The sequence below is a fragment of the Rhamphochromis longiceps genome, linkage group LG14, assembly GCF_057381845.1.
Source record: "Rhamphochromis longiceps isolate RC_006_pf linkage group LG14, R_longiceps_female_GT1.1, whole genome shotgun sequence".
NCBI lineage: Eukaryota > Metazoa > Chordata > Actinopteri > Cichliformes > Cichlidae > Rhamphochromis > Rhamphochromis longiceps.
This window is the reverse complement of record NC_140570.1, coordinates 41345471-41371970: the sequence shown is the minus strand read 5'-3', so window position 1 is coordinate 41371970 and position 26500 is coordinate 41345471. Positions and strand designations below refer to the sequence as shown.

Below are 26500 nucleotides of genomic sequence, written 5' to 3'. Positions count from 1 at the left end.
TCAACAAACAGGCGGTTGAAGCTGTCTTCAGCTTACCGCAGGTTATATTAGTTGCACGGAAGTAGCTGTAAGTAATCTGGGCGCTACAGCGGCAATCACTTTCTGGCTGACAATCACTTTTTGGCACAACACCTGGAGCTCAGGGGGCAAAACAATCGCACCAGTGCTGCTGTTTGACTGAGGAAGAATAAAGTAGCCGTGGTAAGGCAAGGCAAATTTATTTGTATAGCACAATTCAACAACAAGGTGATTCAAAGTGCTTTACAGAGACATTAGAAACAAAAACAATTAAAAAGCATGATTTAAAATTGATTAAAACAAGCAAACAAACAAACAAACAAATTAACAAATAAACAAACAAACAAACAAACAAAACAGTATATAAAATCAAAACAGATAAAATCAGAACAGTAGATAAAATCAGTAGTTAATGTAAGTTTTGAAATTTAAGCTTAAAAGTGTGGATTTGGGGGGGCGCTAGCGAGCCGGCAATGGAGTAGGACGTGTTTCTGAAGGCTCCCGCTGACCGAATTTCAGAAATAGTTCTTTTTTCAACCTACGAAGCCTCATTTTATAACACAGGGGAAGCTAACAGTTTTATACACTGTATTAAAGCTTCATTCGAGACAAAATGGCATCTAACCTAAGGAAATACAAGTACACCGGAGGAACAGCGGCTAGGCCCGGCACATCCTCGGGCGAGGATACCAATGGTAGCCCAAGGGCGGCGCCCGGCTCAGCGACCATTGAGGAACGGGCTCAGCGGAGCGATAGGCGCCTTGTGGACACTGATGCCCTGAAATTGGAGCTTCTTCAATCCATCAAAGACGATATCAGCATGGTGTTAAAAGAAGAACTCAGGAATGCACTGAAAGAAGATTTTGATAACATTAGGGCTGACGTGCAAGAAGTGAGAAATGAGATTGCTAACAATATGGCGGCAGCGCGCGCTGAAATGGATGGAGTTAAGGCCACGGTGAAAGAAGTGGAGGACGGGCTGTCAATGTGGAGCGATGAGGTGGTCACCTTGCAATCTACAGTGAAGACTTTGAGGAAGGAGCTATCTGACCTGAAGGATAAATGCGATGACATGGAAGGCAGGATGCGGAGATCTAATATCCGTATCATAGGGGTCCCGGAGGGCCCGGATTCGAGCTCCACCACGGCCGTATCCGCGCTACTCCGTGAAGCACTGGGTATGGAAAAAGATGTTATTGTCGACCGCTCACACAGGAGTCTGGCCCCGAGAAGGCCAGGTGGTAACCCGCGGGCCATCATAGCCAAGCTTCATTACTACCAGGATTGTGTGGAGATCCTACGCCGTGCCAGGAAGAATTTCTTTGTTTCCGATGTCATTGCTGTGTATCCTGGTGGTGTGGATCAGTGAATTGATGTCTTGTTCACTCTTGGCATACAACAGGGTTCAGGTGATGCAACTTGTGGGCTGTCCTCTTCCTTAGAGACAGGGTAAGGTGTTCCTTCATTTGAGAGGGAATCAGAGTACTTGTCCACATTTAATGAAGCCAGTTGTGGTGGTTGCTAGTAATCTTATACTGATTCCTTCCTGGAATCTGCAAGAATAAACTCTAAATACTTAATTTTTACTATAAAAGTTTTTGGGCCCCAGTTGAACAGTTGGCTGCCCAGAATTTAACAATACTGTTTTTCTATTATTGGGCATGTTCATGAGGGGAGGGCGTGGCGTCAGCAGATTTCTCTCTCCACCTGTCCGTCCTTTTGTCAGGTGTAGAAGAGCAGCTTCCCGTGTGGATCACAGACACCTTCACACTGCTCTGTGAAGCTGATGTTTGTTGTCCCTCTTACAGGATGACTGCTGCTGTCATTTGACTTGCTCTTGTTGATGAGGAATCTGTGCTGATGACCTGGAGTTGTTTTTCTCACTCACTCTCACTCTCTGTTTGACTGTTTCACAGTTAAGGGTGTAACAGAGTCTGCCTCAGTGAGAGCAGACTGACAGAGCCTCAGACGGTTTCTGCTGTTTATTAAATGAGTTGCTGAGTCCAGCTTCATTGCACAGATGTAAAGTGCTTCTTTTCCTCATGCTGCAAGCTTATGATGTTTAAAGAAACTCATCTGTATACTGTTGATTGTCTTAATTAATGACTTTTTATGTTGAGAGGTAAAGACAGAAATGCTCTGTGCAGTTTTAATTGCTGATTCCCTGTTTTGCAACCCGACAGTTGAAATAGAAAGAACTTTGTATATAAATTACTCATAGGATTAAAAGTAGTTTTTTTCCCTTTGAAATCACAGCAATTAAATAAGTTTTTTCTGCAGATGTTAAAATTATAATTGTGTATTACACCTCAGCTGGATCTTTTTGTTTGTTTGTTTGATTAGAAAAAGAAAACATTAAAAACTGAGATTAGGTCCTCATGTGCTTTAAGTTTCTATGCCTGATGGTAAGGTGGCACCTGAGATCATGTCTTCTCTTTGTCGAGCCTTTTTTCTTTATGTAAGAGCTTCTTTAAGCGTCTAAAGCAGATCTGAATGAAAATGTCAGAAAACATGAAGAACGGAGGTTAAATGTTGATCTCTTTTATGTCACTGTGGTTCACTTTTGTACAGGATGAGCTCCTCAATGTGAACTCTGTTTAGTCTTTCTGAAGTGAAACAAGTACAAGTTCCCATCCTTCACTGTGCGATTCATTGAGTTTTGTTTTCCTTGCCTCCCTTAAGATTGAATTTATGTTTTTCTATGGTTACTCTGTTTAAAGAATAGTTTTGAACTGAATACAGACTCGGTGCAGCTTGTGTTTAAACTCTGACATGATGAAGAGTTGATGATCCTTTAGCAGCTCGTTACAGGATGGAGAATAACTTTGAAATTGTGTTTGTGCTTCAGGGTCTGAACGACTCGCTGACAAACCGTCAGATCTACTTTGCCTTCGCTCTGATGTCGTACCTCTTCACCGTGTCTGTAAACCTGACCCTCATCATCACCATCAGCCTGGATAAAACGCTCCACGAGCCGATCTACATCTTCTTGTGCAGCCTTTGTTTTAATGAGATCTGTGGAGCTTCGAGTTTCTACCCAAAGCTGCTTCATGACCTTCTGACCAACTCTTATGTCATCACGTACACGGCCTGTTTGGGGCAGATGTTTGTCACTTATAGTTATATTTTCTCTGAGTTTACCAGTCTCACTGTCATGGCGTATGACCGCTACATCGCCATCTGCAAACCACTGCAGTACCGGATGCTGATGACAGCTCAGAAGGTAGCCCAGCTTCTGATGCTCACCTGGTGCTTCTCAGTTTTTGAAACGGCCGTGGGCACCGTCCTGACCGCCAGGCTGCCGCTCTGCGGACGCCACATCCCCAAGATATTCTGCACTAACTGGGAGGTGGTCAAACTGTCATGCTCTGACTCGACCCTCAACAATATCTATGCGTTCATGTTGATATTTTCACACCTGTCACAGACTGCACTAATCATGGTGTCGTACGTCCACCTGATACGAGCTGCCATCAGATCTCAAGCCGACCGCAGGAAATTCATGCAGACGTGTCTGCCACACCTCATTACACTGCTGGTCTTCACCACCTCACTGATGTTTGATACCATGTACTCTCGTTACAGCGGCGGCAGTACAATGAAGGCCCTGCAGAATGCATTAGCTGCTCAGTTCCTGGTGGTCCCACCCCTCGTCAATCCCATCATCTATGGCTTGAACCTGCAGCAGATCAGGTCCAGGATGGTCCACAGGTTCACCCACCGGACTGGGACATTCAGGAAAAACTAAGCCATGTTAATGAAATCAAACATGAAGAAAACATAGGAAGATGAAGTTATTTTCTAATCTTCTGTTCAAGTCAACCAAAATATGTGGATAGAATTCAGTTAAAACTAATAAAGTCCAATCCTAAAATGTCACTTTTGGTTCTTAGTACTTTAAGTTAAAGTTTATGTTTCATTGTTTTAGTGTCCTGTGCTCGAAGGGTCAAAGAATTATCACTCTGTTCCTTTCATTTGTTTAAAGGAATCTGTGTAAAGATTGGTTAGATTCTAGTAAATGCTAAAACTCCTTGTTACTTCCCACCTTTAAACCGTTGTACTCACACCGGCTGCAATGAAACTGGATGAAAAAATGTTATGAAATCCACATGAAAAGCACCATCCCAGCCACGTTGGGCACCCTGCAGCACACACACTTTTAGTGTCACTGCTGCCCTTCATACTGCCGTCACTAGAGGGCAGCGACACTTATGTATGAACGCTGCTCATCAACTTCTCTTCAGTATCCAGTACTGTGATACCACACAGACTAACTCTGGATACTGTAGCTCCTATGAAAACCTCAAATCAGAAGTACCTGACTCCGTGGTATAATTCTCAGACACGTAGCCTAAAGCAGATGACTCGTAAGCTGGAGAGTCACAAATTTAGAGGATCATCATTTAGCCTGGAGAAATAGTTTGCTGCTTTATAAGAAAGCAACAAGGTGATATATACCAGTTTATAAACTGTGTTGATAGGCCACATAAAACCAGTCATGATAAACAATATATACGTGGCGTTTTTTCCTCAATAGTTTCACGTTTACTGTCTAAGGACAGCGCAGCGAGACCTCTCTGCTTATGAGCAAAAAATAAAAAAACGAAACAAAAAACAGCCCATTCGTGTTGGTGGAAAAATGCACCATGTCGACCAATCAAAAAATGTTATGGCAACATGACATTTGGTTGTTTAGTAAGAGGGGGAAGTTTTAGGAGTGACGGAGAGAGAGAGAGAGAGAGAGAGAGAGAGAGAGAGTTTTGAGATGTGAGAGATTTGTGACGTTTAGCGTGTTTGGAGTGTGTAGTTAATTGTGTTGTCTTGTGTAGTTAGTGTGTTGTCTTGTGTAGTTAGTAGAGATGGACCGATCCGATATTACGTATCGGTATCGGTCCGATACTGACCTAAATTACTGGATCGGATATCGGAGAAAAATAAAAAATGTAATCCGATCCATTAAATATCACGAAAGCACCTCACAAAACTTGCAACACGCCGTAACTCGCCTCAGAACGTTAGCACGTCGGAGCAGTATGCATCACGTGATAGAGCGGCTGTGGCATGCGGGACCTGTCGGTGGTCTGGATAGCATGTGGAGCTTCGCTACCAACCCGGCATTTCATCTCCGACAAAGTTATCCCGAGAGAAGTAAAGCAAGTGTGTAAGTCCATCTCTGAATGTTTGTAAAGCATTCCTGCGTTAAGCTTAACGAGCGACTGCCTCTCCTGCTGCTACTTCAATCATGAAACTGCTTAACGATCAGCTGATCGGCTTTTCTGTCGCGAGTCCGTGACTCTAGTTTGCTTTTGGCCCACTTTGCACCAGAAAGAGGAAACCAGCGGTTGAACAACAGCAGCACATTTAAGCTTGATCAGCTGTTGTTAGAATTTATTTAATATTACTTTCTACTCGAGGATCTTTTTCTACGTAGCTGACGCTGGTAACTGTGCAGGGGCGGATCTAGCAAAGTTTAGCCAGGGGGGCCGATAGGGCATGAACAGGGAAAAGGGGGCACAAAGACATACTTTTCTTTCTTATTCTCATTTAAAATGTCGAGCTTTTAATAAATAATTATCTGACACCCAAAGTTTTAATTTGATGCAAAATGAATAGAAGTCCATTATTGTATATAGTAACTATTAAGTCTAATATATATACCCTAGTAAGCTATAGTACTTTTTCCTTTGGGAAGGTACCATCTGTGCAGTCTGCAATTTTGTTGAAGAAAGATGTTGAATCTATTTAATATTTCTTGAAAAATAATTGATTTCTGTGCATTTTTTTTTTCCACACTGCATCAAATTAAGGTTGATTACGTCGATTAAGCATCATGAGGTGGAGCGTGAGGGGTGGTTCCCTATGTTTTATTTATTTATTTTTGTTGTTGCTGGGAGTTGGAACCCTATTAGTTAGGCTGCTTAATATTTATGCTAAGTACTCTTTAAAATACCAGAATAGGGAGGATGGTGTAGGTCTAAGTTTATTAGATTGATCAGTATTGCTGAACTATGAAATATTTTTTTTGCATACAGGTATAACAGAATAGCTTTAGTGTAGTTGTTGTTTTAAACTTGAGTATGAACTTATACAAAATGCAGCAAGATATTTAAAAAACAGTTTTGTTGATTAAAAAACACTATATCGGATTCATATCGGTATCGGCAGATATCCAAATTTATGATATCGGTATCGGTATCGGACATAAAAAAGTGGTATCGTGCCATCTCTAGTAGTTAGTGTGTAGTGTTGTGGATAGTTCTGTGTTGTGTGTCAGAACAATGAGGCGACTGCTGTCTCCAGGTAGAAACAGGAGTGACACACCTGCTGCTGTTAGACCTGCAGGTATCAGGCTGTGATCTTTCCTTTATAGTCGACAGAAATATTTGCAGTGGCACAAATAATTTGTGGCATCTTATTGAAGAACAGCTGATGGTTCTGTAAACTGTTTGAAATGGTTATTTAAAAAAAGGGTAAAATGTAAACTTGTGCATAGGATTTTAAAATTGACAATTTAGATTTGCATTTAAAGTTATTAAATATGATTCAATAAATGTTTGTGGTTGTTACAGTAAAATTGTTACTTTTTGTACTTGGATTGTATGTTTTTTGTCCAATTTTAGATCAATTGTGTTAACACAGTATGTCAAACTGAAAACATAACTGTAAATTCAGACATGTGAGGTTGTGCTGAAAACAATGATACCAAACAAGGCAAAGTAAACAGTTTTTAAAGGTGAGATGTAGAGGAAACATCAAAAGTGGTTAAAAATGGCCAATTATACCCTGGACCCCCAGACGGTTACATATAAGTCAATAGTTACTTTAAAGTAATTAAATACTTTTAGAATCTTATAACTCAGTTACTAACTCAGTTACATTTTTGAAGAAGTAACTATAACTATAATTAATTACTTTTTCAAAGTAACTTGCTTCTAACAAACAGTGTTGGTCAAGTTACTTAAAAAAAGTAACCAGTAATTAATTACTGATTACTTCCTGTTGAGGTTTAAATTTTTATCTTAAATGTTTATATGCTGATTATATTGCTTAATATGAGAAAGGCCTAACTCTGAGTACACTGTGCCAAAAAGTGCTGTCAGGAAACTGCATGCTTTTGCAGCTAGAATGAAGTGAAAGTGCTACCTGAAAAAAGTAATCGGATTACAGTAACGCGTTACAAGTAATTTTTGTAACTTTCAAGGTTTCCACAGCTGATATTGTCTTAAAATGCCTTCTTCCACTTCCACAAGTGTAACTGTTAGTCCATCAGCCGAACACATGATAGTGGCTCCTACTTTAATGAGCAGGTCCCTGCCCATCAGATTCACAGGCACGTGAGGAGACACCACATATCTGTGTTTCAAAGTCTGTTTTCCCAGCTCTGCCAGGGCTGGGTCGGTTACTGGCAGAGTCATTGGAACCCCAGAGAAACCCACCACACTCACCATGTGATTGGAAAGTATTGCGCTGCTTGGTCTTTGTCTCAGCGTTGAGTAAGTCGCTCTAGTGTCCTCCAGAAAGGTCATTTCTGTGCCTTCCACGGTCATCGACAACATAGGATCTGCCATTCCCATGCTGTCAGGTCTCTGTGGGTCCCGTCAGTACTGCTCCTCCCCCCAGCCCCAGTCGGCCACTGGATACTGAGCCACCGGCGCCATGCCTGGGTTTGGAGCTTGATATCCCATTCTTTGGGCTCCACGTGCCTGGGTTGGATAATATTGCTCTTGTTGTATCACTTTACAACACTGTCGAGCCCAGTGTCCTTGTTCTCCACACCTGTAACACATGTTTGGGTCCAGCATAGGTCCTCCCCAGACCACGACCCCTTGATTCTCCCCTTCCGTATCCACCACGCTCTCTCTGCGATATTCCGGCCCCCCAATTCCCCACGGGTCGTCCTTGCCTTGGTCCATTGGCGGGCCATCGGTCATCGGGATACAGATTTGGGTTCAGATCTGGCCAGTCAGGCCCAGGATCGCCCTGAGGCTTTGCCACCAGCATTTTCTTAGCTCCCTCCTTACTTTCTTTTTTCTTTTCGTTTACTTTGTTTTTGGCCTCCACCAGTTGCAGTTTCAGCAGCTGCCCCTGCGCCTCCTCTAACTCCTTTTTCTTGTTCATCAAGTGGAGGTGGAATTTGAAGAAGGTCCTCCTCCAGAAGCTCCCAGGCCTCGCCCATAATACCATTGGCTTACCTAGGGCTTGGTAGGTTGGGTGATCACACGTCATAATACAGCCTAGCGATGTTTCCCCTAGAATCAAATCCTTCCCTTGGCTCTTGTCTGAAATGACGATTTAATAATATCTAACTGCAAATCCTCACCAGTACTTACAGTAAAATGAGAGTACAAGAGATCACGTTTTTACAGAAAAGAAAGACAATATGTGGCCCAGAGGACAAAGACGTGAGTCTTGTTGCCTGGGTAGCTCAGATGGAAAAGCATCAGACTTTTAATCTGAGGGTCCAGGGTTCAAGTCCCTGTCCAGGTGTCTCCTTTGGATCATTCGCCTCGTCCTGCTCCAGCTGAAGTCTGTGTATCACATGTCTCTCCCATTTTGTGGAATTTGCGACCGCAAAGTCTGGGTTCTTTTCAAAGATCGACTGTCTCTCCTCTCTTCCTCCCACAAAAATCCTTCCAGAGCGATGCTTCCTGGGGGCCAGGTAAACATCAGACTTTGCTGAGGTGCCTTCAGCCCCCAGAGTTAACGCTACTCGTGGTTTCCGTCGCTTCGCTGCTGACATCTTAATCTCTTCCTCCAACCTCTCTATCCCTTCTTCTACTATCCTCTCCTCTAGTTCCTTCACCTTCTCCTTTAGCTTTGTCATGGCTTCCCGGTTGGTGTGCACTTTTCCTACAACCGCCCCCTGCCACTGGTTTTCCTTAAGGTCAACGATGTTTGGCCTCTGACAGGCCTTTTGCCTCACCTTGACTGTCAAGCTCCAGTCCAGGCGTATCCTCCTCTATGGTCCATGAATCCTGGGCTGCCACTTTCTGGCTGACACGTTCTGCTGTTGCCTGGTCTGCACTCTTAGAAGCCTCAGGTTGAGCTTCGTTCAGAGCTCCTTCTGGGCTGAAGTGTAAAAGAGGAAGCAAGGTCACACTCTGTGTTGTGATGCTGCCTTTTGATGTCCCAGCTACTAGTTGGGACGTGGACACCCCTGAAGTCCCTGCTGCTGGTTGGGACTGGGTCACCTGTGGTGTAGCTGCCACTGATTGAGGCTGAGTCACCCCTGGTGTAACTGCCATTGGTTGTGGATGAGTCCCCCCTGCGGTGGCTCCCTCTGCTTGCCGGGTGGGAGTCGGTTGCCTGCTGTCATCCTAAAAATCCACAATTCCTCCCTTCACTGTTCCTGTTCTTCCTTCCGGTCCCCACAGAGTGCCACTCTCCAGAGTCAAAATTGGAAAAGCGTATATATATGAAAAACAAATTAAAAAAACACCCAGCACGCCCCTGCGGGCGGTTTATCCTTCAAGCTCGGGTCCTCTACCAGAGGCCTGGGAGCTTGAGGGTCCTGTGCAGTATCTTAGCTGTTCCCAGGACTGCGCTCTTCTGGACAGAGATCTCCGATGTTGTTCCCGGGATCTGCTGGAGCCACTCGCCTAGCTTGGGAGTCACCGCACCTAGTGCACTGAACGGTCAGGCTCCAGAATACCTGTCTGATTGACTGCAGCCGTATATACCTACTGGTGGTGGTCAGAGGGCCCGGTGGCGCCAGTGTCCGGCAGCCTCGCCTCTGTCAGTGCGCCCCAGGGTGGCTGTGGCTACAATGTAGCTGCCATCACCAGTGTGTGAATGTGTGCGTGAATGGGTGGATGACTGGATATGTAAAGCGCTTTGGGGTCCTTAGGGACTAGTAAAACGCTATATAAATACAGGCCATTTACCATTTACCATAGAGCTCTAAGATCAAATGTTCTCTCGCTCCTGGTCACTTCTAAGTCGAGGCTGGTTCACAGAGGAGATCAGGCATTTGCAGTTGTGGCGCCGAAAATGTGGAATGATTTACGATCGTGGCTCAAGAGTTAGCAGTTTGTCTTGTAATTGGAAGGTTGCCGGTTCGAAACCCGGGTCGGACAGTCTCAGTCGTTGTGTCCTTGGGGAAGACATTTCACCTGTTGCCTACTGGTGGTGGTCAGAGGGTCCGGTGGCGCCAGTGTCCGGCAGCCTCGCCTCTGTCAGTGCGCCCCAGGGTGGCTGTGGCTATGATGTAGCTGCCATCACCAGTGTGTGAATGGGTGTGTGAATGTGTGGATGACTTGATGTGTAAAGCACTTAGGCACTAAGTAAAGCGCTATACAAATACAGGCCATTTACCTCTCCACATTAGAAAGGCCCCGAGCGTCAGTCTTTTCAAACCCCATCTTAAGACAAATTTACTCTCACTGGCTTTCAACACCGCATGAGAGTTACCTATCTATCCAACTAGTCATCACTTACCAGGTATTTTTGATTGATGTTAGTTGTTATTTGTTACTGTGTAATTATTATTATTTTTTAATCTTTGTACAGCACTTTGGTCAACATTTCGTTGTTATTAAATGTGCTGTATAAATAAAGTAAAGTAGTGCTCCGATTCTTGGTATTTCTCCAGCTTCTCGTGTTCCTTCTTTCCGATGTTGCTGTCATTGGGAACCGCTACCTCTATCACTATGGCCATCTTCTTCTGTTTCTCTACCACCACGATGTCTCACACTATTTGTATTCCGTACTCGGCACAGATGTTTCTGTATACTATGCCGGCCACTTGGTTATGGTAGCTAGCAGGCAATGTATTATGTATGCATTGCCTGCAGGGTACCTAATCACGGGCAGGGCGTAGGTGTTGCTAGTCCTCATGACTTGCCTGACCCTCTGCAGGTACTTGGTGGTTGCAGCTTTTCTAGCAGCTTCTTCATGGTTCCCATTTGCCTGTGGGAGCCCCAGCTACTTGTAGCTGTCCTCTATGTCTGCAATGTTGCCTTCTAAGTGTTTCTAGTAGTTTGATTCCCTCAGTTCTGACTACCTTCCCTCACTTTTTTATCATTTCCGATGTCATTGCTGTGTATCCTGGTGGTGTGGATCAGTGAATTGATGTCTTGTTCACTCTTGGCATACAACAGGGTTCAGGTGATGCAACTTGTGGGCTGTCCTCTTCCTTAGAGACAGGGTAAGGTGTTCCTTCATTTGAGAGGGAATCAGAGTACTTGTCCACATTTAATGAAGCCAGTTGTGGTGGTTGCTAGTAATCTTATACTGATTCCTTCCTGGAATCTGCAAGAATAAACTCTAAATACTTAATTTTTACTATAAAAGTTTTTGGGCCCCAGTTGAACAGTTGGCTGCCCAGAATTTAACAATACTGTTTTTCTATTATTGGGCATGTTCATGAGGGGAGGGCGTGGCGTCAGCAGATTTCTCTCTCCACCTGTCCGTCCTTTTGTCAGGTGTAGAAGAGCAGCTTCCCGTGTGGATCACAGACACCTTCACACTGCTCTGTGAAGCTGATGTTTGTTGTCCCTCTTACAGGATGACTGCTGCTGTCATTTGACTTGCTCTTGTTGATGAGGAATCTGTGCTGATGACCTGGAGTTGTTTTTCTCACTCACTCTCACTCTCTGTTTGACTGTTTCACAGTTAAGGGTGTAACAGAGTCTGCCTCAGTGAGAGCAGACTGACAGAGCCTCAGACGGTTTCTGCTGTTTATTAAATGAGTTGCTGAGTCCAGCTTCATTGCACAGATGTAAAGTGCTTCTTTTCCTCATGCTGCAAGCTTATGATGTTTAAAGAAACTCATCTGTATACTGTTGATTGTCTTAATTAATGACTTTTTATGTTGAGAGGTAAAGACAGAAATGCTCTGTGCAGTTTTAATTGCTGATTCCCTGTTTTGCAACCCGACAGTTGAAATAGAAAGAACTTTGTATATAAATTACTCATAGGATTAAAAGTAGTTTTTTTCCCTTTGAAATCACAGCAATTAAATAAGTTTTTTCTGCAGATGTTAAAATTATAATTGTGTATTACACCTCAGCTGGATCTTTTTGTTTGTTTGTTTGATTAGAAAAAGAAAACATTAAAAACTGAGATTAGGTCCTCATGTGCTTTAAGTTTCTATGCCTGATGGTAAGGTGGCACCTGAGATCATGTCTTCTCTTTGTCGAGCCTTTTTTCTTTATGTAAGAGCTTCTTTAAGCGTCTAAAGCAGATCTGAATGAAAATGTCAGAAAACATGAAGAACGGAGGTTAAATGTTGATCTCTTTTATGTCACTGTGGTTCACTTTTGTACAGGATGAGCTCCTCAATGTGAACTCTGTTTAGTCTTTCTGAAGTGAAACAAGTACAAGTTCCCATCCTTCACTGTGCGATTCATTGAGTTTTGTTTTCCTTGCCTCCCTTAAGATTGAATTTATGTTTTTCTATGGTTACTCTGTTTAAAGAATAGTTTTGAACTGAATACAGACTCGGTGCAGCTTGTGTTTAAACTCTGACATGATGAAGAGTTGATGATCCTTTAGCAGCTCGTTACAGGATGGAGAATAACTTTGAAATTGTGTTTGTGCTTCAGGGTCTGAACGACTCGCTGACAAACCGTCAGATCTACTTTGCCTTCGCTCTGATGTCGTACCTCTTCACCGTGTCTGTAAACCTGACCCTCATCATCACCATCAGCCTGGATAAAACGCTCCACGAGCCGATCTACATCTTCTTGTGCAGCCTTTGTTTTAATGAGATCTGTGGAGCTTCGAGTTTCTACCCAAAGCTGCTTCATGACCTTCTGACCAACTCTTATGTCATCACGTACACGGCCTGTTTGGGGCAGATGTTTGTCACTTATAGTTATATTTTCTCTGAGTTTACCAGTCTCACTGTCATGGCGTATGACCGCTACATCGCCATCTGCAAACCACTGCAGTACCGGATGCTGATGACAGCTCAGAAGGTAGCCCAGCTTCTGATGCTCACCTGGTGCTTCTCAGTTTTTGAAACGGCCGTGGGCACCGTCCTGACCGCCAGGCTGCCGCTCTGCGGACGCCACATCCCCAAGATATTCTGCACTAACTGGGAGGTGGTCAAACTGTCATGCTCTGACTCGACCCTCAACAATATCTATGCGTTCATGTTGATATTTTCACACCTGTCACAGACTGCACTAATCATGGTGTCGTACGTCCACCTGATACGAGCTGCCATCAGATCTCAAGCCGACCGCAGGAAATTCATGCAGACGTGTCTGCCACACCTCATTACACTGCTGGTCTTCACCACCTCACTGATGTTTGATACCATGTACTCTCGTTACAGCGGCGGCAGTACAATGAAGGCCCTGCAGAATGCATTAGCTGCTCAGTTCCTGGTGGTCCCACCCCTCGTCAATCCCATCATCTATGGCTTGAACCTGCAGCAGATCAGGTCCAGGATGGTCCACAGGTTCACCCACCGGACTGGGACATTCAGGAAAAACTAAGCCATGTTAATGAAATCAAACATGAAGAAAACATAGGAAGATGAAGTTATTTTCTAATCTTCTGTTCAAGTCAACCAAAATATGTGGATAGAATTCAGTTAAAACTAATAAAGTCCAATCCTAAAATGTCACTTTTGGTTCTTAGTACTTTAAGTTAAAGTTTATGTTTCATTGTTTTAGTGTCCTGTGCTCGAAGGGTCAAAGAATTATCACTCTGTTCCTTTCATTTGTTTAAAGGAATCTGTGTAAAGATTGGTTAGATTCTAGTAAATGCTAAAACTCCTTGTTACTTCCCACCTTTAAACCGTTGTACTCACACCGGCTGCAATGAAACTGGATGAAAAAATGTTATGAAATCCACATGAAAAGCACCATCCCAGCCACGTTGGGCACCCTGCAGCACACACACTTTTAGTGTCACTGCTGCCCTTCATACTGCCGTCACTAGAGGGCAGCGACACTTATGTATGAACGCTGCTCATCAACTTCTCTTCAGTATCCAGTACTGTGATACCACACAGACTAACTCTGGATACTGTAGCTCCTATGAAAACCTCAAATCAGAAGTACCTGACTCCGTGGTATAATTCTCAGACACGTAGCCTAAAGCAGATGACTCGTAAGCTGGAGAGTCACAAATTTAGAGGATCATCATTTAGCCTGGAGAAATAGTTTGCTGCTTTATAAGAAAGCCCTCCGCAAAGCCAGAACATCTTACTATTCATCACTGATTGAAGTAAATAAGAACAACCCCAGGTTTCTCTTCAGCTCTGTAGCCAGGCTGACAAACAGTCAGAGCTCTGTTGAGCCAACCATCCCTTTAACGTTAACTAGTAATGACTTCATGAACTTCTTCACAAATAACATTTTTATCATTAGAGGAAAAATTACCAGTAATCATCCCACAGATGTAATATTATCTACAGCTACTCTTAGTACCATTGATGTTAAGTTACTCTTTTTCTCCAATTGATCTTTCTGAGTTAGCTTCAATAATTACTTCCTCCAAACCATCAACGTGTCTTTTAGACCCCATTCCTACAAAACTGCTCAAAGAAGTCCTGCCATTAATTAATGCTTCGATCTTAAATATGATCAACCTATCTCTAATGATTGGCTATATATATAAAGTGGAACCCTGACTTACGAACACCCCATTTAACAAAAAATTCATGTCCAAAAGTCTCCTTCTATTTCAGTCACATAGTTATAAGTGCACTCACTGGAAATATCTGCCGATAAGTTCCACTTTGTTCTTACTGTTTGCTGCGGTGATGACCTCACATGCTTTTATGACGGTCCTGCCGTATCACGAGTCCTGGGAGCACTAGGCATGTTTTTCTCCATGGTCGTGTCCAAATTCATGGGCTGCATCCTCCTGAGGCCGCATTTGTAGACCGATTACGTCACAGCGACGCGCCGAAGGCTGTCCAAATTCGTAGACTCCTCCGAATGCAGCCGACAAATGCGTCCTCATTTTCCCCGAATTTGAAGGATGGGTCGGGTGTGTCCTTCGTGGCCCACCATATCCCAGAATTCATAGCGCGGCCCAGCCAAACTCCAGTTTCCAACGATGGCGGCCGCTACTAAGTTTTAAAATTACTCTTATTAATCTTTCTGGGTCACAAAATAAACTTTTAACATATTTTCAGGCGAGAAAGTAGCTGTGTAAACATCAAATATCTGCTCGGTTTATCAAGATATCGCATATTTGCAAAAGTGCTTCGACGTTTTCGGAGACGTCTGTTACCCACCAGCTTGATAGCTAGCCGGGAGCTCGAGGGTCACTGGAGCCGCCGAGAACGGCACAACTCCCGGCACATCATGTTCAGATCATCGCGGACTTTCACTACTCAGGTTAAACGTGATGTATAACTCACTTAGACAACCTAAAAATGTTATTGTTGGGCTTTTTTCAGTGTTTTATTTGTTCGTGAGTAAATCGGTTTGGCTGAGATTAAAGTTATTAGATTAGATAAAATAAAACTTTATTAATCCCCCGGGTGGGTTCTTCCTTGGTGTTTACACAGCTGAATAAAAGTCAAACAGAAAACTGATTGAACAGAAGTATGAGACGGTCGAGAATTTACTCCAGTGTCCTGTTATATTTTAGATAGCAAGGAGCAGACGGCTGAGTTTATTAAACTCCACCCAGACAGCGGTGACGCAAATCAGAAGGCTGGACCGTCCAATTTCCCCAGCCGTTTACTTCCGGCCTACCCGACCTTCTGAGGACCCGGCCCACGTTGACCGCGAAGGCCGGGTCCTCAAGAGGATGCAGCCCATGAATTTGGACACGACCCATGAGTGCGGGGGAATAGCGATCTCCAGCCGTGTGCGTTCCTGCACAAATGTGAGACAAAATCCCTCCAGTTCTACGAATCCATTTCTACTTATAGCACGGGTTGTACTTTGACAATAATTACAGGGGGTTTATGCTAGGAGATTTGTCGAGATTGGTAGAGGCATGTGACTTACCACGGTAGCCTTTGTTGCGGGTTGGATCTGTGCACCGCAGTTGGGTTATTTAGCCACTAGAGGGCACTGAAGACCATGTAATTGTCAACTTTTCCTAACTTTGGGGCATTAGGTCCTTTCTGTTGCCTCACATATGCAGGTATTCTTGTTTCCTGCCTGTTCAAATGGGATTGTGGGACTTTCTTGTGTCAGAGCCTTCACCTCTGAGCATTATTTGTGTTACAGTTCATTATATTGGTGTGATGTTGGGAGGTGATGATTGTTATATTTACATGTGATAATTGTGTAGAGGTGTAGATACTGTAGGTTCAGTGAATGCTTAAATTGTACTGATTAGAATATACTGGACATTCAAGAGATTCAGTGCATTGTGTTTGTCAGGTCTGGACGCTGATCAGCGGTTTCTATCTTTCTCTCTCACTTCCATTCTCTTTCTGTTGGTGGAACAGATTCATGCCCTCGGCCCACGCCCTCAGAGAAAGGAGACACCTGAGCCTAATCAAGGTTATGAGCATTTAAGCCAGGAGGTGACTGCTGTTCTTCGCTGGATCGTTGTCTGCCACGCGTTAGTGAAAGTCAAGCCACAGCAAGTTCAGTTAAGTGTTTCTTTGTACTTTGTATTTAACCACATCTCGCTGTCTACAGACTTCCTGGATTCTTCCCCGTGTGATTCTCGAGTGGCGAGTGTTGGAGTGAGATCCTGCTGTGTGTGGATTGTTTGGAGAACGCGTGCCTTCCCCTTGGATTTCCCTGGAGCCCCGTCCCTCACTCTGTTGTACAAAGCACTCCCCTGCACCTTTTTGTATATACACTTGGTGGACTTGTAAATACAACTCTCTCGTGTGAATCTGATCCTGGAGTCCTGCAAGTGAGTCCTCTACATACAACCGTAACAATAACGATCCAGCCAGCATGGACTCAGCGGACTCAACCCCAGAAGCAATCTTGGAACGCCACGAATAAATGCTGCGGCACATTAACCAGCAACTGGCTACGCTCACCAAATACCTTTGGTGAGCCCATCCACTCCTCCTCTGTCTGCTTCTCCACATTTACCGGCTTCCGAACCTCCGGCGCCTGCACCAGCTATCTCCTCCGCGGACCGATCATTACCCGCGGCAGAGTCTTTCTCGGGTGAGTTTCACAGGTGTGCGGGATTTTTGACCCAGGTGACAATGGAATCCAGACAGTTACGGAGGACCTATGAAACTGATGGAGCCAAAATTGCCTGTTCAGCTGCTACGTGGGCAGGCATTAAACTGGGTGCAAGCCGTTTTAAGAACTTACCCTGAGATCACGTACCAAGACTTCCTTGTTAAATTTAAAAGTGTTTTTGAAAAAGGCACCAGGGCGGAGACAGCCGCTCACCGATTGTTGAACATAAAGCAGGGGAAGTCGAGTATGGCGGAGTACTCGGTCGAGTTTTGGACGTTGGCTGAAGAAACCGGGTGGGGGCAGTCGGCACTGATGATTACCCTGTTGAATAATGTTTGCGATGAACTGAAAAATGAACTATTGATGAGGGATGTACTTAAGACTCTCTCTGATGTGATTACACTGTGTGAAGGTAGACGAGCGCCTACGAGCACATCAGGGAACTGGAAACTACATTACCCAGAGGCCTCTGGGACGCACGGAGATGGCTCCTGTTCACGGTCTCCTCCACGGCTCATGATTGCAGCAAAATTAACTGTGCAACTCAAGACTCATTCTCTTAGGGCTCTGATTGACTCTGGGGCAGAACAGAACTTTATTGACGCCTTGCTGGTGCTTAAGTTAAATTTTAGCATGGAGCCTCTGCCGCATTCACTTCAAGTTACAGAGCTTAGTGGTTAGCGTCTCCCAGACATCACTCATATCACAGAACCTGTTTCCCTGACTCTCTCTGGTAAGAACTCTGAAGCCATACAGTTGTATGTGTTCAAAGCTCCTCTCACGCCGCTAGTCTTTGGTTATCCCTGGCTACATCAACATAACCCTGTGATTGACTGGAAGAAGGAGAGTATCCTGAGGTGGGGAGAAGAATGTCACATGTCCTGCTTAAAGGCCGCCACACCTTCCGTGGACCCGCTAACCAATTTCCCGTTCTCCGAGCCGCCAGACCTCTCCTCCGTACCGCCTATTTACCATGACCTTAAGCAAGTGTGTAAGGATAGGGCACGTTCGCTTCCCCCTCACCGGCCATATGATTGCAGGATTGACCTTCTACCGGCCGCACCACTCACGACCAGTCACTTATCCAGCCTGTCTCAGCCTGAGGGTGAGAGCATGGACAAGTACATCAACGAGTCACATACAGCAGCTCCGCGTTCGAGCTTCTCCAGGGGGTCACCATCTTCATTAAGTTGGACCTGTGCAACGCCCACCATCTGGTAAGAATAAGAGAAGGGGACGAGTGGAAAACAGCCTTTAACACTCACCTCAGCCATTTTGAATATCTTGTTATGCCGTTTGGTCTCACCAATGCTCCAGCTGTTTTTCAGGCCCTTGTGAACGACGTGCTCCGAGACTTCATCAACCTCTTTGTCTACCTGGATGACATCCTCATCTTCTCCCGCTCTGTCACCGAACACCACCGCCATGTCAGGCAAGTTCTTCAACCATCTCTTCGTAAAAGGGGAGAAGTGTGAGTTCCATGTCACTACTGTTTCCTTCCTGGGCTACGTCATCGAACAAGGTAATCTCAAAGCTGACCCTGTTCAAGCAGTTGTTAACTGGCTGACCCCGTCTAACCGTAAGCAACTTCAAAGTTTTCTGGGATTTGCAAACTTCTACCAACGTTTCATCTGCGACTACAGTAAACTTGCCTTGCCACTGAATCGTCTCATTTTACCCAAGGTTCCTTTCTGCTGGGATGAACCGACTCAACAGGCCTTCACTCACCTGAAAGAACGCTTTGCCTCGGCACCCATCCTCGTCCAACACAACCTCAGCCAACAGTTCATCGTGTAGGTGGACGCCTCAGATGCGGGAGTGGGGCGGTGCTCTCCCAGCAACAAGGCGGTAAGCTTCATCCATGTACTTACTTGTCTCACTGCCTCTCCCCCGCAGAGAGAAACTATGACGTGGGAGATCGAGAACTACTGGCCATCAAGCTCGCCCTGGAAGAGTGGCATCACTGGCTGGAGGGCGCTGCCCAGCTATTTGTGACGTGGACTGACCACAAGAACTTGGAGTACATTCGGTCGGCTAAACAACTCAACGCCAGGCAAGCCAGGTGGGCCCTGTTCTTTACCAGATTTACCAGGTTCCAGTAATGTCAAGCCCAACGCTCTCTCATGCCAATTCACCGCCTCCGAAGACACAGCTCAGGACTCCCCCATTCTTCCTCCCACGTGTGTTATTGGGGCCCTGACCTGGGAGATCGAGTTGGCGATTAGAGAGGCTCAACAGACTGAACCAGATCTCGGAACGGGCCCTCCAGGGCTACTCTTCATCCCCTCGTCAGTAAGGTCACGAGTGCTACATTGGGCTCACACTGCCAAGTTCACCTGTCACCCTGGGGTCCACCCTCCCGGATGGCCGAACTTCTCACCCTATCTCTAAGGGAGAGGCCAGCCACCCTTCGGAGGAAGCTCATTTCTGCCGCTTGTATCCGCGATCTCGTTCTTTCGGTCACTACCCACAGCTCGTGGCCATAGGTGAGGGTAGGGACGTAGACCGACCGGTAAATTGAGAGCTTCGCTTTTACACTCAGCTCCCTCTTCACCACGACGGACCGGTGCAGCGTCCGCATTACTGCAGCTGCAGCCCCAATCCGTCTGTCGATCTCCGGCTCCCTCCTCCCATCACTCGGGAACAAGACCCCAAGATACTTGAACTCCTCCACTTGGGGCAGGAACTCATCCCCGACCCGGAGTGGGCACTCCACCCTTTTCCGGCTGAGAACCATGGCCTCAGATTTGGAGGTGCTGATCCTCATTCCCGCTGCTTCACACTCGGCTGCGAACCGTTCCAGTGCGAGCTGGAGGCCCTCACCCGATGAAGCCAACAGAACCACATCATCTGCAAAAATCAGAGATGAGATTCTGAGGCCACCTAAGCGAAAGCCCTCCGCCACTTGGCTACGCCTAGAAATCCTGTCCATAAAAATTATGAACAGAACCGGAGACAAAGGGCAGCCCTGGCGAAGCCCATCACCCACCGGGAACGAGTCCGACTTATTGCCGGCAATGCGAACCAAGCTCTTGCAACGGTTGTATAGGGATCGAATGGCCCGTAGCAATGGGCCAGACACCCCATATTCCCGCAACACCCCCCACAGGACACCCCGAGGGACACGGTCGAATGCCTTCTCCAAGTCCACAAAACACATGTAGACTGGTTGGGCAAACTCCCATGCACCCCCAAGTATCCTGGAGAGGATAAAGAGCTGGTCCAGTGTTCCGCGACCAGGACGAAAACCGCATTGTTCCTCCTGTATCCGAGGTTCGACTAACGGACGAACTCTCCTTTCCAGCACCCTGGCATAGACTTTCCCAGGGAGGCTGAGGAGTGTGATCCCCCTGTAGCTGGAACACACCCTCCGGTCCCCTTTCTTAAAGATGGGGACCACCACCCCGGTCTGCCAGTCCACAGGTACTGCCCCTGATCTCCACGCAACATTGCAGAGGCGTGTCAACCAGGACAGCCCTACAACGTCCAGAGCCTTCAGGAACTCGGGGCGGACCTCATCAACACCAGGGGCTCTGCCACCAAGGAGTTGTTTAACTGCCTCAGTGACCTCGCCCCCGGAAATTGGCGGGTCATTCCCCTCATCCCCAGACTCTGCTTCCTCCTCGGAAGACGTGTCAGTGGGATTAAGGAGGTCCTCGAAGTATTCCTTCCACCGCCTGACAATTTTCTCAGTCGACGTCAGCAGCGCTCCGCCAGCACTATACACAGTGCAGGTAGAGCACCGCTTTCCCCTCCTGAGACGTCTGACGGTTTGCCAGAATCTCTTCGAGGCAGTCCGAAAGTCTTTTTCCATGGCCTCTCTGAACTCCTCCCACACCCGAGTTTTTGCGTCAGCCACTGCCCGAGCCGCATTCCGCTTGGCCTGTCGATACCTGTCGGCTGCCTCCGGAGTCCCACAGGCTAACCAAGCCCGATAGGACTCCTTCTTCAGCCTGGTGGCTCCCTTCACCTCTGGTGTCCACCATTTGGTTTGGGGATTACCACCACGGCAGGCACCCACCACCTTGCGGCCGCAGCTCAATGCAGCAGCTTCGGCAATGGAGACGCTGAACATGGTCCATTCGGACTCAATGTCCCCAGTCTCCCTCGGAATGCTGTTGAAGCTCTGCCAGAGGTGTGCGTTGAAGATCTCGCGGACTGGGGCCTCTGCTAGACGTTCCCAGCACACCCTCACTACGCGTTTAGGTGCACCAGGTCTGTCCAGCGTCCTCCCCCGCCACCTGATCCAACTCACCACCAGGTGGTGATCAGTTGACAGCTCAGCCCCTCTCTTTACCCGAGTGTCCAGAACATATGGTCGCAGGTCTACTGATACGATTACAAAATCGATCATCGACCTACGGCCTAGAGCGTCCTGGTGCCACGTGCACTTATGGACACTCTTATGTTCGAACAGGGTGTTCGTTATGGCCAAACTGTGGTTAGCACAGAAGTCCAATAACAGAGCACCGCTCGGGTCCAGATCAGGGAGGCCGTTCCTCCCAATCACGCCCCTCCAGGTCTCGCTGTCGTTACCCACGTGAGCATTGAAGTCTCCCAGCAGGACAACAGAGTCTCCAGGTGGAGCACCCTCCAGCACCCCACCCAGGGACTCTAAGAAGGATGGGTACTCTGAACTGCCACTCGGCGCATAAGCGCAGATGACAGTCAGGACCCGTTCCCCGACCCTAAGGCGCAGGGAACAAACCCTCTCGTCCACCGGGAAAAACCCCAAGGTACCGCAAACTAGTTCATGCATTTATTACTTCTAAGCTGGACTACTGTAATTCAGTATTATCAGGGTGTCCATGTGCTCTTCACTTCTCCTTACCAACCAAATCTCACAAACATGGATCCTGTTTAATCCTTCACGGCTCAAATTCAACAAAGAGCTGGAGAGAGAAGGTAATCAGAGAACTAGGAATATTTTTATTTCATTTTCAGTTCGAGTGAAGCTGCGACAGTAATACACAGATGAGGCATCACGCTGTCGTCAACCATTTCTTTAACAAAATAAAAGCATCTGCATGGAGCCGAATGCACAACAGCAGAAACAGCAGCTCCTCCTCGCACATAAACATCTTTAATCTCCTTGAGTAAAAAAATAAATTACCTCAGGCCAACGAACAGTCAATGTGACATCAGAACAAACTCAGCTGTTTTATTTCTCACCAATATTTACAATAAATATCAGAAACAGCTGCTTCTACAATCTGTTTAACATAAAACATCAAGAACTGGATAAAAATAAAAAACAGCAGATTTTACTGTAACAAATAATTAAAGATACAACAAATATTTGGCATTTTTACACAAAAATAAATAAAATAATTTAATTGTCCTGCCTGCCGATTTTATTCATTTAAATTTGGTTGAAAAGAACAGATGGCTGAACAACAACAACAACAACAACAAAATATGCACACAAAAAGAATATTCAGAGCCAACTCCCAGAATGCACTGCTGCTGAATTAAGCGAAATAAAGAGCTCTGCTCACGCGTGTCCTGTTTCGATATTAAGTTTTGATCTTCTGTTTCATTTTGTCTTTTGGTCAGACGTTTTGTTTTAAAGAAAATTAAAACACCACGTCAGGTTTGTCATGAGGAGCTCCTATCACAGCCAATCACACGAAAGAATCTGAAGACTCGCTCTCTGAATCTCTTCAGGGTTCATAGTTCACCAACACCAGAGTGAGGCAGCTGCTGCTCTGATTCACACATGACAGGATGTGATGTCATCAACAGTAAGCAGGTACGAGCAGGCGGTGCTACACCAGGCGGCGAATCAGGTTGTTCTTCTCAGGCTCCAGGAACTCATCCACCAGGGCAGCGGTGACCTTCCTGAGCTCCTCCTCCAGGGTGGACACCTCGCTGCAACACAGAGAGGGTGATGATGTCACAGAGGCCCCGCCCACACATGAGGTCACACATGAAGTTTGTTAGAGTGACATTAGGACCTGACGTAATTATTCTTGGACTTTATCCTGTATGCTCTAAATAAATTTGGTGCTTTTTTTTAACAAACGTCGCAGTTCCATCAAACTTTCTTGTGGTACACGTTTCTCTGAAACGTCGGTCTTTTCCTGTTAGCAGCACAGTTATTGAGCTCACAGATCAGAGCCAGTTCAGCACTGCAGGGAAAGAAAGCTCCATCAGTCAGCTGGCAGACCACAATTCAGATCAGTGTTATTTATTCACACCTCTGATGAAGTCTCACATGTATCAGTGCTGATAAATGATCAGAATTATAATATTTCTGACTGTTTGAGGCAAAATTGAATCGAGTCGAATGGATTATAGAAATCAGTGATGATACTCAGCCCTCGTGAGCAGCCCAGGCCCGACAGAAGTGCCAAAGAGTGTCAAAGCACTTTAGGCACAAACACTTTTTCAGTCACGAGTGTTTCTTGTAGAACTGAGCTCCAAATAAAGAACTTTGTGTTGACAAGATTGTTAGTTGATCATTTACAAATCAACAGCAAAAAAAGTACACATGTAAAACTGTGGTGTTCAGCGATGCGGGTGAAAAATTTGGGTGCGCCGACCTTTTTTGCACTGCGCACCAGTGCAACCGCGGCAAAAAGTTAGTCTAGAGCCTGCGCTAACATTTCATCTCCATCACAGACAAACAGAAACGAGGAGCCGACCTCTGCCCCGGCACCGCGCAGAACTCTGTGTAGTACTTGATCTTCGGTTCGGTGCCGCTTGTCCTCAGCGTGGCCACGATGCCGTTCTGCAGCGTGAAGGTGATCATGTGACTGCTCCTGGACACAGGAAGAACCTGTACGGGAGAACACACCTGAACACACCTGAACTGAACAGGAGGAACTCGAGGAAAAACAAAACGGCATCTCACAGATCTGAGGTCTGGCTGACTGCTGTCGTATCCCGTGGTAACGTCTCTGACATGAACGATCTGGACGCCGCCGCACGTCTTCGGGTACGAGCCGCTGCCGTCAAAGTTTCTGATGCGGCTGAAGATCCTCTGGATGGTGGGAGGGTCGTTACAGACGACGTAGGAGGTTTTAGACACGTGATACCCGTACCTACAGACAGGAAGTCACACTGAGGATGACTGTCAAAATAAGAGCAGAGCACATTTTTCTGTCCAATGTAGTTTTAGTAGAAGTTTTGTCGAGATGTTTTTCAAAGGATTACAGTGGTCCCTCGCTATAACGCGGTTCACCTATCATGGGCTCGCTGTTGCAGATTTTTTTTTTCTTTTTGCAATTTTGCTTTCTTTGTTTTGTTTTTTACAGCACATTGTGTTCTGCATCCTGATTGGCTGTACACTTCCTGTTAAATCCAGAATTCAAAATCCTGCTCCTCACATACAAGGTCTTAAATAATCAGGCCCCATCTTATCTGAATGACCTTGTAGTACCATATCACCCGATGCATTGAGTTTTTCCTTTCCAGTCACCTTTCTCACTCACTATGTGTTAACAGACCTCTCTGCATTGAATCATATCTGTTATTAACCTCTGTCTCTCTTCCACAGCATGTCTTTATCCTGTCTTCCTTCTCTCACCCCAACCAATCACAGCAGATGGCCCCGCCCCTCCCTGAGCCTGGTTCTGCTGGAGGTTTCTTCCTGTTAAAAGGGAGTTTTTCCTTCCCACTGTCGCCAAAGTGCTGCTCATAGGGGTCATATGATTGTTGGGTTTTTCTCTGTATGTGTTATTGTAGGGTCGACCGTACAGTATAAAGCGCCTTGAGGCGACTGTTGTTGTGATTTGGCGCTGTGTAAATAAAATAGAATTGAATTGATTTGGTGTGTGAGGACCAAACTGTGCATGGGCATTAAGGGACACACAATAAAGTCCAGCATAGAATCTTTTTCACTTGAAGCGGGTCAGTAAACGTCACACAGCTCGACATTAAATGACAAGTTGTGATCGTGATGTTAGAGCGGTGCCCTGAAGTCTTACGTCTGGTAGATGTTGTGCAGCTGTTGGCTCAGACTTAGGTGCTTGTTGTGAAGGTAAGCGGCCATTTCAGCCACGACCGCCGCCGAGCTCACGCCGTCCTTATCCAGGACTGTGTCCCCACAGAGGAACCCTGAAGAGATGAAGGGACACCTGACAGTTTCCCTTCCAATAATCCTTTAAACACAGAATGAATTCAGTTCTCCAATAACCATCAAAGGGCCTTTATACTGTAGAGGACGGTGCAACAACACAGGTAGCTGCTCTGTGCTGGTGCAGGGCACTGAAGATGATCACAGTGGGTGTATTATCCTTGAACTGTGATGAAGTCTACTCCCCACTGCTGTGTAATCAGATACTTTAAATTTAAATCAGACAGGAGAGGGTTTCCAGGAAACACCGCTAACTGTTCAGTTTCTACGCCAAACGTCACAGCGAACTTAGTTACCGATGGACTCCTCGAAGGAGAAGATGACTCTGCTTCCTGTTTGGGACAGCTCGTGGATTCTATTCCCGACCCATTTAAAGCCTGGCAGAGTTTCCTGTTGAACACAGAGTAACCATCATCGTCTGACTTCCACACACTGGTGTGCTCACTAATGCCTGAGCGTCTGACCTCAAAGTGGAACCCCTCGATGCGAGCGAAGGCCTGCAGGATCTTCGAGGACACCGTGGTCGCCAACATGTAAATGCTCCGAGCGTCTGCTGGTTCAGAGTGGTTCTCCTTCCACGTGAAGAACATCCACCAGCCCAGCAGGGCTGCCAGCTCGTTACCTGTGAACACCTTCCAGCCACACCTGAAACACAGGGCGATACAGGTGAACCTGCAGCGCTGCCAAATACTTTCAGCTCTGAAGTGCCTTTGAGCAAACATACCCGTCAGACTTCTCTGCTACAGCCAGCCGGTCAGCATCAGGATCTGTCGCCAGGACGACGCGGGCGTTTTCCCGCTCTGCCAGAAGGAGAGAAAGTTCCTGGAAAACAAGACATCGGATAAGCGAACGACAGGATTCGGTCATTTGTGAGCAAACGAGACGGGAACCCGACCCACCAGCACGGACTCTCCCTCCTCGGGGTTGGGACAGCGCACCGAGGAGAAGTTGGGGTCGGGGTCTTTCTGCTCCGGGACGGCGATCGGTGGAGGGAAGCCGAACACCCGGAAGGCCTGCTGCACGAAGGCGTGGCCGACGCCGTGGAAGGAGGAGTGGACGAACTTCAGCGGGGAGCTGCTGTTCAGGTCCCTGAGACGCATCAGGAAACATGCTCTAACGTTGGTGCTCGGGGTCATTTTAAAGGTCAAAGTTCAACATTTTCTGACGTCCTTATACGTTCACATCCTGGCAGAACATCAGGGGAACGTGTCACTCTTACCGCAGGTTCACTAACGTTTCTTTTAACGACACAAACAATCACGCCGTGAAACAAAAAAAGATCAGGTCAGACCACCTCACTGTGACATCACCACATCCAAGCCAA

At 46.2% G+C, this 26500-nt stretch overlaps 3 protein-coding genes and 1 non-coding gene across 8 annotated transcripts in view; 3 read left to right on the top strand and 1 right to left on the bottom strand.

Annotated features, from left to right (window-relative positions):
* The first annotated feature begins 2830 nt into the window (after positions 1 to 2830).
* On the top strand, positions 2831 to 3766 carry LOC146654817 (olfactory receptor 4S1-like). The gene has a single exon (XM_085429473.1). It carries the CDS (start codon positions 2831 to 2833, stop codon positions 3764 to 3766), a length of 936 nt encoding a protein of 311 aa, XP_085285599.1.
* Positions 3767 to 8432: 4666 nt separating this feature from the next.
* Positions 8433 to 8505, top strand: trnak-uuu (transfer RNA lysine (anticodon UUU)). The gene has a single exon. It is a non-coding gene; the product is annotated as a tRNA-Lys (tRNA).
* A 4022-nt stretch (positions 8506 to 12527) lies between these two features.
* On the top strand, positions 12528 to 13463 carry LOC146654815 (olfactory receptor 4S1-like). The gene has a single exon (XM_085380207.1). The coding sequence runs from the start codon at positions 12528 to 12530 to the stop codon at positions 13461 to 13463; it is 936 nt and encodes a 311-aa protein (XP_085236333.1).
* Positions 13464 to 22000: 8537 nt separating this feature from the next.
* Positions 22001 to 26500, bottom strand: part of pgm2l1 (phosphoglucomutase 2-like 1) — an 11200-nt gene continuing 6700 nt past the window's right edge. For 3 of the 5 annotated variants that reach the window (XM_085380786.1, XM_085380787.1, XM_085380783.1), the window contains 8 exons: positions 26076 to 26265; positions 25901 to 25998; positions 25641 to 25821; positions 25473 to 25566; positions 25028 to 25157; positions 23953 to 24142; positions 23744 to 23877; positions 22001 to 22967 (listed from right to left, as the gene is read on the bottom strand). In XM_085380786.1, coding sequence (XP_085236912.1) covers positions 22865 to 22967; positions 23744 to 23877; positions 23953 to 24142; positions 25028 to 25157; positions 25473 to 25566; positions 25641 to 25821; positions 25901 to 25998; positions 26076 to 26265 — 1120 coding nt within the window. In that variant the 3' untranslated portion in view covers positions 22001 to 22864. The remainder of the gene's footprint in view (positions 22968 to 23743; positions 23878 to 23952; positions 24143 to 25027; positions 25158 to 25472; positions 25567 to 25640; positions 25822 to 25900; positions 25999 to 26075; positions 26266 to 26500) is intronic. The other 2 variants (XM_085380785.1, XM_085380784.1) reach the window with 1 other exon arrangement.